At 42.9% G+C, this 13,480-nt stretch overlaps 1 protein-coding gene across 2 annotated transcripts in view; it reads right to left on the bottom strand.

The window, feature by feature from the left end:
• Positions 1-698: 698 nt before the first annotated feature.
• Positions 699-13,480, bottom strand: part of LOC107386183 (metal transporter CNNM4) — a 58,480-nt gene continuing 45,698 nt past the window's right edge. The window contains exons 6-9 of one of the 2 annotated variants that reach the window (XM_054730320.2): positions 11,991-12,053; positions 10,836-10,892; positions 9,432-9,610; positions 699-1,118 (exon numbers count right to left, since the gene is read on the bottom strand). In XM_054730320.2, coding sequence (XP_054586295.1) covers positions 867-1,118; positions 9,432-9,610; positions 10,836-10,892; positions 11,991-12,053 — 551 coding nt within the window. In that variant the 3' untranslated portion in view covers positions 699-866. The remainder of the gene's footprint in view (positions 1,119-9,431; positions 9,611-10,835; positions 10,893-11,990; positions 12,054-13,480) is intronic. The other variant, XM_015960417.3, reaches the window with a different exon arrangement.

Here is a 13,480-nt window from a genome sequence, read left to right as displayed (position 1 = left end):
TTCATCAATAAATATTTCACTATAAATCTCTACGGAACATATATTACTTTGTGTGAACTCCGCCAACCTGGGATTTTCTTTGTCTTCCAGCTGAATGGATGCTCATGGGTGAAGGCAGATAACCGGCGGTGGGTTTGGAGTTTGATCACGCTAACGGGACACAGAAAGGCGGGAAAAGGGGGGAGGGGCTCCCTGAGTCTCTGAACTGGAAGCGACACAATCGGAGGAAGAAACTCGTGGCTTTCTGGTCCTTTGGATGCTTTTTGTCAATAAATAGAACCAGATTTTTATTGTCTGTTGGTGATCACTGGTGAGTGACAAATACAGCTTTGGTATTTATTTATTTTTCTAAGGACGAGCAAAAACATTAAAACAAAAAAATTATAATTTAAAGCGCACTAGGAGACAGGCTGACTCACCTGCTTAAAATAACACTTTTAGATATTCAAATGTTCCACCCAAAAAACTCTCTGAGGATGGAGAGCATCCTCTAACAAGAAGAGAAACAAAAACAACTAAATTTAACTAATTTCATGTTTGGTGTTTTAGCGGGAAGCACAGACGCCGTTTACTGCAAATAAAATATTTTACCTTCATAAAGCCAACTTTCCCTTCTAATCCCAAAAGCTGCCGCTCTCCCAGAGCTCCTGTGTTTAGGTGGTTTTAATGTTTTGGCTCATCAGTGTGTGTTTGGTGTGTATTTCTGCTGCACCCCTTTATATTTACAGAACACACCCCCACACGGCTCGCCTCTTTGGGTCTAGTCAGCTGAATGAACATGCCTTTGTAAGCCCCGCCTCCTCGGCAGACATGGAGCGCTGTAGTGAACGTGTGCAAATGTGGGATGATCAGGTAAATGTTCCAGGTCAAACGCTATTTTCCAGCTGACTGTGGTGGTTGGCTGAGGGTGACGAGTTCTGCTCGTTCAGGAGGAGGAGCGTGGTCTCGTCTGGGCCGTTCTCCAGAGGGGCGGAGTCTGCGTCCAGGTCAGTGATGGTGATGTCAGCAGCGGGAGTCACCTGATCCAGGTGGCATATGTTGTGGCCGCTCTCGGGGGACTGAGGCGTGCTGTCCAAACGAGACGCCATCAGGCCATTCTGGTACTGAGAGCGTGTGATCTGATGGAGGAGAACATTCAGTTATGAGTTCCTGGGTTCTGGTGTGGATGTAACTTTAAACCCGACCCATATGAAACCAGAACACCAAGATGGTAGCCTGGACGGATCAGACCGGCTTCTGACCAAATTTCCAGTTCTGTAGCCACTAAATTCTTCACTATGCTCACAAAACTTTTTATTTGCCAGATCTAAAAATGCATTAATTAAAGAGTAAGTCACCCCCTACCAGAGTATTACTCCACTCCCACTTCCTGTTTGAAAAATGCAACAAATGCTGTTGCCTCGCAGACCGAGAGGGCGGAGCCGCTAACAAATACACACACACACAGGCTCACAACGACATTGTGACATCATATGGTACCAGCTAACGTTCTAGGGTACCTCTTAGCCAATAGCGATAGCGGATTTAAATTCAACTGCAGTGCAGAGTTTTTACCTGACAACGGCACAACACTGACAGTTTTAGGCAGAAAATTATGTAACCCAGAAGCTAGAACCTTAACCTCAGGTGTGTTTAAAAGATTTGGTGGAATGCAAGGGTTTTGTTTTCCAGTCTCTGTAGGTGGACAATTGTCCTTTGAGTTGTTCATATAGTTAACTTCTGGTGTTAAAGGCAGGGAATATGTAACTTGGTCACTATGGAGCATTGGCTCTGGTTCAGTGACTGGTTCAGATGCATGGGTATCCCTTCCTAAAGATTCCCCAATTTTTGCCAGTTCCTCCATTAGAAGGTCTTTAAATGATTGATTGCTACGCGCAGCTATGTCCCTGAGCTCTGACAGATAGGCATCAGTGGCAGATGTCAAAGCCAATTGCTCAGTCTCCTCCTTTAAACCGGTAGAAGCTCCTATCGTGGGACAGATAGGTGCTAAAGTAGAACCAAGTCCCTCTAAGGAAAGGACAGAGAGACTTTTTTGCAAGCCAGTTCATGCTCATTCAGTGCCAAAACTTCCCAAAAGATTAGTGGGTGGGCGATGCACAGCTACAGTCTCAGTTAACAGTGTTGAATGTAATTGTTTACTGGATTCAGGGTCCCAGGTAACCACCATTGCCAATTCTTTTTACCAAGAACACTTACCTGACCTCTCAATTAAACCCATCAGTAATCTGTTAGAAGTCGAGGGCGCAAACGGTCAAGCAGTTCCTTATTTAGGATACATAGAGATAAGTGTCACATTTCCAAAAGAGCTCGATCAGTCTGGACTTGAGTTACCTACCCTTGCGTTAGTGGTTCCGGATATAAGCTCAAACTCTGATACACCACTACTCATTGGCACAAACACACTCGATCCTTTGTATGAGCAATTGTCTGCCAATAACTTACCTGATTCCAAGGCACTCTCTTATGGGTACCAACACGTGCTAAAAGCCTTAGCAGTCAGAAAAAAACAAAGCAAAGATGGACGAGTTGGTGTGGTGAAGCTTCGAGGGAGAACCCAAGAAGTTCTCCCTGCAAATAAAAAACTGTTACTAGAAGGGTTTATGCAACCCAGCCAAAACAAGCATGAGCCTTATGCACTCATTGAACAACCCACCAATGGTTCTCTACCAGGGGGTATAATTGTAGACTGTTGCCTCATTTCCTTACCTTCACATGGTCCATACAAAGTACCTGTTGTACTAAGAAACGAAACTAACCATGACATCACATTACCCACTAACTGTGTGATCGCTGAGTTAGTTAAAGCCGATCGTGTTATGCCATATCCAGAACCTGACAAAAGTGATCAGAAAGTACTTGCGGCGTGTAGTTCGCAGCAACAGACTTCACCTTCAAACCCTCCTCTCAGTTTTGACTTCGGTACTTCGCCCTTGTCCGAAGAATGGAAAGGGAGGATCACCAACAAACTTAACACTTACTCCGATGTGTTTTCGCACCACGATCTTGATTTTGGTCATACACAACAGATAAGACATCACATCAACTTAAAAGACGAGACCCCATTCAAACAGAAATCTCGGCCGATCCATCCACATGATTATGAAGCCGTGAGAAAACATTTGGAAGCCCTCTTGGAAACCGGTATAATAAGAGAGTCGGAGTCTCCATTTGCCTCACCAATAGTGGTAGTTCGGAAAAAGAATGGTGAGGTACGTCTATGTATAGACTATAGAAAGCTTAATCTGCAAACCATTCGCGACGCATATGCCCTGCCTAACTTGGAGGAGTCCTTTTCTGCTCTCGCTGGATCACAGTGGTTTTCTGTGATGGACCTCAAGTCAGGTTACTATCAAATAGAGATGTGTGAAAAGGATAAACCTAAAACTGCTTTTGTTTGCCCGTTTGGGTTTTATGAATTTAACCGTATGCCACAAGGAATAACAAATGCTCCAAGCACTTTCCAACGGGTTATGGAAAAGTGTATGAAGGACATTAATCTGAAGGAAGTGTTAGTTTTCCTAGACGACTTGATCGTCTTTTCCAACTCCTTGGAAGAACACGAAACCAGACTTTCTCACGTTCTTGAACGGCTTAGAGAATACGGACTCAAGCTATCACCAGATAAGTGTCGTTTTTTCCAGACATCTGTGCGTTATCTTGGACATATAGTATCTCGAGATGGCATAAAAACCGATCCAGATAAGGTGGAAGCACTCAAAACATGGCCGAAGCCTCAGACTTTGAAGGAACTCCAATCTTTCTTAGGATTTACCGGTTATTACCGACGCTTCGTTAAAGATTACTCAAATATTGTCAAGCCACTAACATCTCTCACGGCTGGTTATCCACCCAAACGGAAAAACTTTAAAACACCACCATGTAGATCAAAGTACTTGAACCCCAAAGAACCCTTTGGGAATCGTTGGAGCCAAGACTGTGAGAAGTCCTTTCAAACTATTATTGAAAAACTTACCACTTCGCCAGTTCTTGGCTACGCTGACGCAAAACTCCCATATCTAGTACACACAGATGCTAGTACGACCGGACTCGGTGCAGCGCTATACCAAGTGCAAAACGGTGTCACACAGGTAATCGTTTATGCAAGTCGCGGTTTAAGCTCTAGTGAAACTAGGTACCCTGCGCACAAGTTGGAGTTTCTAGCCTTAAAGTGGGCCATAACAGATAAGTTTCATGACTATTTGTATGGGAACACATTCACTGTCATTACTGATAATAATCCGTTAACTTACCTCTTAACAACGGCAAAACTCGATGCAACGAGCTATCGTTGGCTAGCTGCGTTGTCCACCTATAATTTTGACATCAGATACCGTGCAGGTACACAGAACGTTGACGCGGATGGCCTGTCTAGGAGGCTGCATGATAAACCTGAAGACAACTCAAAATTCACTGAGGAATGCCAACGACTAGATGAGTTCCGATCTCATCTTTTATCCTCTGTCAAAGAAGTCGAGCTTCAACTTCAAGCCGAAGCAGTGAAGGCAACATGCCAAAAGCACATGGTCTTGGATGAGACTGATTCTCCTTGTGGTTTAGTTCAGTCACTTGCCATGTCTGCAGCGGCCATTCCAGACCTATTCCAGTTGGAAGACAATAGTGACAGTTTCTTTGCTGTGCCCAAGTATAACCATGCTGACCTTGTCTCCTTGCAGAGGAAAGATCCAACCATTGGCCGAGTCATTCAGCTGCTTATGACTGACAATAAACCGCCAACTGATACTATTGCAGAACCCCCGGTGGTTCTTAACCTTTTGAGAGAGTGGAAACGGTTTGAGTTTCAAAATGATTTACTGTACCGGAGACGCCAATTAGGACCAGAGACATCATCGCAGTTAGTCTTGCCTGATTCATTACGTTCAACAGTCATGCAAAGCCTACATGATGATATGGGGCATCTTGGGGTTGAACGTACGACAGATCTCATTCGGTCCCGTTTTTACTGGCCAAGAATGGCTAGTGATATCGAAATCAAAGTTAAAACTTGCGAAAGATGTATCCGTCGGAAGGCCCTCCCTGACAAAGCTGCTCCAATGGTGAGTATTACCACCACCAGACCTATGGAGTTAGTTTGCATGGATTTTCTCTCCATAGAACCAGACAGTAAGAACACTAAAGATGTCTTAGTGATTACAGACCATTTTACAAAGTATGCAGTGTCCATCCCAACCAAAGATCAGAAAGCCACCACCGTCGCGAAGAACCTGTGGGAACATTTTTTAGTCCACTACGGGTTTCCTGAGCGTCTTCATAGTGATCAGGGACGGGATTTCGAATCACGTACAATCAAGGAACTTTGTTCTTTACTTGGTATCCGTAAAGTCAGAACGAGCCCTTATCACCCTCGTGGCAACCCCGTTGAACGGTACAATCGTACATTACTCAGCATGTTGGGAACTTTACAAGCCACTGAGAAACATCACTGGCGCGATTTTGTAAAACCACTTACTCACTCGTACAATTGTACAAAAAATGACGTGACGGGATACTCTCCCTACGAGCTAATGTTCGGTAGGCAGCCTTGGTTGCCTATAGATATTGCCTTTGGGTTACCGCATTTGAACAAGCCCTCTATAACTCATTCTCAGTATGTTAAAGAACTGAAGAGTCATCTGGAACAGAGTTATGACATTGTCATAAAAAACTCTCAAAAAACAGCGAGGAAGAACAAAGAACGGTTCGACAGAAACATTCGTGAGTCCACACTAGGTGTGGGAGATCGTGTTTTAGTCCGAAATCTTCGCTTAAGAGAAAAGCATAAATTAGAAGACAAATGGGAGCAAACAGTGTATATAGTTCTCAAACAGATGGAAAACTTGCCAGTATACACTGTAAAACCAGAGAACGGAGAAGGACCCAACAGAACACTCCACAGAGATCTTTTACTGCCTTGTGGTTTTCTCTCTTCATTAGAAAATGAAACAGAACGCGTTACGAAACCTAGCAGACCTCATACAAGACAGAGTTCAGCCTTAGAACCTGACCCAGATGAGCCACTTGACGAAGAGGTAGATGAGTTTTATTACTCTGATCTTCCACAAGTGCTAAACCGACCATCCTATCAAATAGCGGTCACCTTGCCAAATAGGGAACTCATAGCAGATTCAGGACCGGTAAATAATATTCAACAACAAAACACACTATCCTTACACACAGGGGATCGCAAGGAACCAACCTTAGCTGGTAATGAAAATGCTGAATTGTCCTTACTTGACAAAGGCATCAACACCGAAACATTCTTACCTGACAGAATGAGTGAAACTGCGGCATTCTTACCTGAAAGAGTGAAAGAAGCAGCAACATACTTACCTGAAAAAACGAAAAAAAACGAAGTATACTTACCTGACGTAGAAACGGGGGATGAAACTAACACAAACCTACCTCAATTGGATGGTGTCCTAAAGTCGCAGCAACGTGATGTAAGTTTTGAACCCATCATACACGATCAGACACATACATCTGAAAAGACCAAAGTCTTAGAGAATAGCTCATCAGCTCTGTCGGAAACAGAGAGCTCACTTCGTCCTGTCTCAGTTGAGAATCAAACCGAAACGGATGAGCATGATACTGTGCAACCAGAGATGTATGTCAGGAGATCTGAACGAAGTAGTCAGCCTCCTCAAAGACTAACTTACTCTCAATTGGGCAATCCACTAGTGACCGTAGTTAGGTCCCTTTTCCAAGGACTTAATAAAGCTTTTATTGACTCTCTTACTCAAGAAGTTGTGTACCCCGTAGAAACAATGCACAGGGACGTGCATGATATTTAATGGGGGAGGATGTAACCCAGAAGCTAGAACCTTAATGAGGTATTAACTAATTGGCTTACTAATATGATCCATCCTCAATTTAGATAAAATATAAAATATAAATTAAGGAAATTAACAATACTAATTAATAGATATCTAATTAACTAATAGATAATTTCATAATGAATTATTGGAAGGGTGAATAACTAAAATAACGAGTTTAATATTAAACATCGGTTAAAACAAGAATCTTGAACATCCCTAACAGAAACAGAAGAGGAAAGCTGTATACTATTGGTCCAGGTGGGAATCTGAAATTTCATTGGCTGAGAGAAATAAGTCCCGCCTCCGCGAAATAAAACCGTGCGACGCAGCTGAGCGAGAGGAGAGACAAACGGCTGTGCAGCACGCAGATACAGAAAGCAAAGACTGAGCGGTTAGAGAGAGAGAGAGAGAGAAAAAAAAAAACAACGGTCGAGGCCGTGAAGAACCCTGATTTGGGTGCCGCATAGATAGAGGGAGAGGCGGACTTGACTCCTTCTAATAAGAGCTAGGAACTTGGAACCAACGCGGTGAGTAAAGAAAAAAGAAGAGAAAAAGCTAACGATGCAACTTAAAAAAAAAAGGAAACTTAAATAGCTTATCAAATTAATTCCATTCTTATAGATTTGTGTGGAGACGACAGAGTGAACCAATCCTCTGTAGGAGGGAACCGTTGGAGCGCGTTGGTGAGTGAATGAGATTAAATTCAGTAAATTATTAAATTCAAAAAGCTAATTACAGCAACCGAGGTGACAGCAGTGGGCTGCTAGACGTTAGATCCCAGGAGTTAACATCTCAAACTACCAGTTAACGGTGGTAGGGCATATAGGAGTTAACGGCTCAAACCGCCAGTTAACGGCGGTAGGGCATATGGGATTCCCAGGAGTTAACGGCTCAAACCGCCAGTTAATGGTGGTACGGCCTAGATGTACAAGGTCCTCAGGGGCGTTATAGCTAACGCCATAGAATTAGCAATGCGTCCCTTAACCAAACATTTAATAATAAAAAAAATAGATAAATAAAAATAAATAAAAGCTAACTGATTAGGGAGGAATTATTTTACAAAGGTGGACCAAAGGACCAGAATTTATATTTTGTTGAATTTTGTTATAGAACATTTTATTTATTTATTTATTTATTTATTTATTTATTTATTTATTGTGTTACAGATATACAAGGTGTCACAATGCTGTATAGAAACACAACTAAATGTATCCTTGTTGTCATGAATGTATTTCTTGTTGAATAGTGTAGAGTAATAGAATCTAACTGAGCCTATTGAGCTGAACAATTGTTGTCATATGTAATTATATTTCCAGAGCTACTGAGAATTATTTTAATAGACAATCAAATTGATGTTATGTTAGTTGAACTGTGAACCCAAACATGATTGGCTATGCCAATAGAGTGAAGCATTTGTTTAAGTCTGTAAGACTTTATGCTGTGATGTGACGAGAAGGGTCGATGCCAACTCGCTAACAGTCCTGTTGTTTACAGGCTGGGTTTTTTTTTTCCTTGGGTTTGATCCCGACTCCTATGATCACTCACTTGGAACGAGAACTGGATTTCTTCCTGACGAGGGAGATGGCGAGCCTTAACCACTGAACGAACCAGGACATCTCAAGTAACTGAAGAGCAGACTGCTCTCTTCTGTGAACAATCTCAACGGTGTGGTAGGAAAAAATCGCACCACCGGACTCTGACTTTCACCCCAAGCGTGGGGATTTGACTTGACGCCGGCTGACTTGTGACTCATATGATCAAATCTCATACCGAGCATTTTACTATTGTCGATTGTTTTCATCTGTTTTTGTGTGTTATCTTTATGTGTTATATTTCCCATTATTATTAAAATTTAGTATATAAACCGTTTCATGCTATACCCGTGACTCCAGTCATTCTTAAACAACCTCCAATTCTCCCCGAACCTAATTATTGGCCCATTTGTTTATTTTTTCTTTTAATTATCTTATTGTATCCTGTAATCCGGTTACAATTACAAATGCACTAAAGTGCAAAACTATTGACTACACGTGTCTGCAGCACGATTAGACACACTTTTATAAAGTTTATCAGAAAAAAAATGTTGATTTGGGGGTGACTTGCTCTTTAAGCAATTATTCAAAAGCTGATGCTTATTCTGCAGCCAGAGTTTATTTATAAACTATGGAAGCACATTAATGTCCGTGCAAGAAAAAAAATATACGAGCAGAATCTTGTGATAGTGAGATAGTTTCTTGTTTTCATGCAACAGTAAAACTCAAAATACACAACACGCTCTTTTGTGTCGGAAATGTTGGACGATTTGCTTCTGTTACACCAAATCAGTCAGTCTGTTGCCTGGCAACGGGATGGGTGTGGAGGAGCCCGCAGAGAGTGACCGAGAGTTTTGCAAATTAAAAGTTAATCATCCAGAACTGGAATAACAGCCTCCTTTATTCAGAGTAGAATGCCACAAGACGCATCACCATTTTATTGATACGCCACTTCTCAAAATTGCACCACGTTCTAACGAGATTCTGCTTTCACTCCCACTGGCAGGAACACGCTTCCATAAAAGCTCGTCTTTATTAAATCGTTTATGAGCAGATGTGCTTCGCTGCCTCCCACCTAGCCACTGACCTTTACAAACTGCAGGTCGGTGAGCGCCCTGACGTTGAAGTCAGGGGTGTACTGCTGCAGCGGGATGCTGTTGTTCAACTGATTGTTGCTGCTGCTGACGGTGAGCGACTCGCTTCGGTCGGCTCCGCTCAGAGAGGCCGTCCGGTTCAACCCGCTGAGGTGGGACGGCGAGCGAAACTCTGCAAACACACAGAAACATTTTACCGTATAAAAAACAAACAAACAAAACAACATCAATAAACTCTGATCAAATCTCCAGGAAGCTGTGATGATTCACAATGTGAGGTTGCAGCGCTGAGAGACGCCGATGATACCGGGGTGAGTGGTTAGGGACAGACGAGGTGTGATAAACGCACAAAACAAGCAGTAGAAAATACTAAACAAACGTTGAATCAGTGAGGACGAGACGGGGGGAGGACAACAGGAAGTGACTTTCAGCAGGCAGTGATGCGTTATTCAGACACCAGGCATCAGCTAAACACAAGAAAACAAACTTCTACTTGTTTTATTACAACTATCTACAGTCAAATGAGCTCAAAACACAAAAGACACAGAAAAGGTCCCATCACGTTCACTCAGCTGCAACAGAGTTCTACTAATGAAAACAACAGATAAATAACAGAATTTAACATCAAAAAGTCGATTTATTGGTAATAATCATCTGAATATCCCCTTAAAGAGCAAGTCACCCCCAAATCAACTTTTTTTGCTGATACACTATATGAATGAGTGTCTAGTCGTGCTGCAGACACGTGTAGTCACTAGTTTTACACTTAAGTGCATCTTAGTTAAAATTTAAATATTCTTCCTAAAACTGTCAGTGTTGCATTGTCATCAGGTAAGAACTCTGCACGGCGTTTGAATCTAAATCTGCCATCACTATTGGCTAAGAGGTACACTATGAAATTAGCTGGTACTATATGATGTCACAATGTCGTTGTGTGCCTGTGTGTGTGTGTATTTGTTAGCGGCTCCGCCCTCTCGGTCTGCCTGGCAACGGCATTTGTTGCATTTTTCAAACATGAAGTGGGAGTGGAGTAAAACTCTGGTAGGGGGTGACTTGCTCTTTAAGTATCTCTAGCTGGTCAAAATTAATTCATTTAGAGATGTTTTCCAAATATGAACCTGTAAATTAAAACATTGCTTAAATAACAAATAAAGCATCGTAAAAACATTTTAGACGTTTATTTTTGGGAAGGCTGACTTGTAAATATTAAAAACTTTCTTTGAGCTATTTTCCTCATGATTCAGCCAAGTTTTAAAATGTTTTACCATTTACACACACACACACACACACACACACACACACACACACACACACACACACACACACACACACACACACACACACACACACACACACACACACACACACACACACAGTCATCATGTGTGAATCATTACCAGTCAGTATGAGTCGTCCAGCAGGGGGCCTCAGTGAGTCATAGGAAACTGTTTTACCTGCACATGTCAACCTGAGTTAGTTTTCAGGGAAAGAATCTGGAGCAGTTGATCCTGGTTACTAGCTACTGAACTAGATTAACAGTTAGTGGTTAGATTAGGCTACAAATAAATACTAAAATTAAGATTTGGGATTAAACGTGAAACTGGTTTTAATGATTTCTTGCTGAAAACGACTTTTCTCTAAAGCAGGAGTTAATTTTCTGAAACCGATCCAAGTTAGAGACTAAACTATGCCATCAAAGTGAGGAGAAAGGGGCAGAACTAAATAAATAAAGGTGGCATCCTGAAGAACGTCTGGATGTCTGGTATGATGAAAAAGTACACCCTTTTATGATGTTTTTATGACGTCACAAATCAGAACAAGACGAAAAACATCAGGACTTGTTATTTGTTAGACTTTAAAACGTCAAAAACCAGAAACTAAAACCGAACTTATTGGTTTCTCGTGTGGTTCTGGAGAAGTTCTGCTCCTCCATCCTTTGCCGTGTAGCTCCAGCTGACTGATGTTTGCTCTGAGGAGCTCTCTCAAAGTCCCACTGCAGGGCCTGGACTTGGACTGAACCAGTGCAGTCATGTCTGACTCTACTTGGGTCTACAGAGGTGTTAAGGACAGGAAGGAGCCCTGCTCATCAACCCTCCACCTCCATGCTACCAGCTGGGATGAGCCGTGTTTGGTTTTCTCCAGATAGATCCAGAGAGAGAGGAGGATTTCTTCTTCCTGTTATGAACTTTAACCTTTAACCTGCAGATGGAGGTCAAGGAAAGACTGATGGAGTGCCCACTGATGGGAGGTTGAGGACAGTTTCTCCGCGTCTTCTGGACTTTAGCCGAGTTAATGCGTGACAGAGCTGTAAGCCCATTTAAACTAACGAGGGTGTACTTTATTTTTATTATGGCTGCTTCTGATGTTGCCTATTAGTAAAAAATCATCCTGTTTGGAATCGTGTGCTGTGGGCTGAAACCTGGACATGTTTCATGTGACGACACTAAAACATGTTTTCAGCCCACAAGGAGGAGTTTGGATTGAGCCCCGCCCACTAGACCCAAGCTGCATCAGAGCGCGTTGTTAAAGGACCCAGACATGCCGGCGTTTACCTGGCAACCGAGAGAACAGAGAAAACCTCTTAAAGGAGAGGGGGCGAGGACGAGGTGCAGCCACTGAGAGGACAGGAGAGAAGGGTGGAGGAGGAGGGACAGACCAGGTGAGGACATGAAAAACCAGAGAGAGAGAGAGAGAACATCCTGTCTGATATGACGATCTTAATAAGAGGGATGAAAGGAGAGAAAGATGCTGAAGAGGGACGGATAATCAGGAAATACATCTTTTCTCTTCTGGAAGCTCCTGAAAGAACAGTGAATCATTAGAAAACACAAAATATACTAAAATTTCTGCATCGACGTTAATTAACCTTAAAAAAGTAAACAAACAGGAAATCTGTACCGATATTGGTTTTTCTCTTGCCAATACCGACGCCGATATGCAGGAGACATGGTAATGGTTGATATGTACTGCAGGTTTGTGTGGGCCGATTTTCACGACCGATATCCAGATGTTTTTTCCACCTCATTTTCACGCTGAAACATCACTAATGACATCAGTTGATGCACTAAAGTTCTGAAGCCGAATCCGTTTTCAAACTTTAACCAACTGTTGAATCTCAACTTTGTGCTCTGCTCAGTGTTAAAGTCAGACACATAAATAAAGTTCATTTAGAGTATTTATTATGCAAATACATTTTAATTAAACTCTGCAACAGCACCGGGCTGCCCGAGGACGCGCCTGACTTTAAATCTGCTTTACTAAGGACAAATATTGGCCGACAGAACGCATAAAAACAGTGAATATCGGTCTCATGTGTACTTTACTTCTGTTAAATCTGTCACGGTCTGAGGTGAGTGGCACACCTAAAACCTCTCCTGAGCTGACTACAGGTGGCCGGGTCCCGGGGAGCGGCCAGCTGTTCGCCATCGGGCCATCTGACGGTCTTAAGGAGCTGGGAGACAACCACACAGGGCCGGATGAAAACCCCACCTGGGTATCACCAGTCTATCTGCTGCTCTGGTAACAGATTCAACTACATGCTGCAACTCTCCAGCCATAACCTCCTGGATTCACTTCAAGCCCCTGCTCGCCAGCCAAGCCAGACCGTCCTGCTCTCCACTGCTCACCTGCCCTCTTGGATCCCTGCTGTGCTTTCTCGAGTCTCACAACCAGAACCAACTTGCTCCTTGTCACTCCCCTGCAGACCTGACACCACCCTCTCGAGTCTCACAGTAAGGCCTCTAGTCCCACCTCAAAGACTCTGTACATCCTGCTCAGGAGGACTAATTGCAACTCTGTGTTTCAGAGACGTACTCCAGTTAGCTGGATCGTCGCCTCGCTTTGACGGGGCTCCTGTAGCTATCCTTAATAAAATATTATTTTACAAACTCTTACTCCAAAAAAACTTTTTATCATTGTCAAACTGTTTCAGACGGACCATCCGGTTGTTGGTCTCACCGAACCGCCACACCTCCCTGGGTCCTCCACTCTTTAAAAGCACCAGAAGGCCACTAGTGTGAGAGGTTCTCCGCTCTAACATCAG

Source organism: Nothobranchius furzeri, chromosome 10, assembly GCF_043380555.1.
Source record: "Nothobranchius furzeri strain GRZ-AD chromosome 10, NfurGRZ-RIMD1, whole genome shotgun sequence".
In the NCBI taxonomy this organism is placed as follows: domain Eukaryota; kingdom Metazoa; phylum Chordata; class Actinopteri; order Cyprinodontiformes; family Nothobranchiidae; genus Nothobranchius; species Nothobranchius furzeri.
Note: the sequence above shows the minus strand (reverse complement) of the source record. Positions and strands in the feature narration are given on the sequence as shown.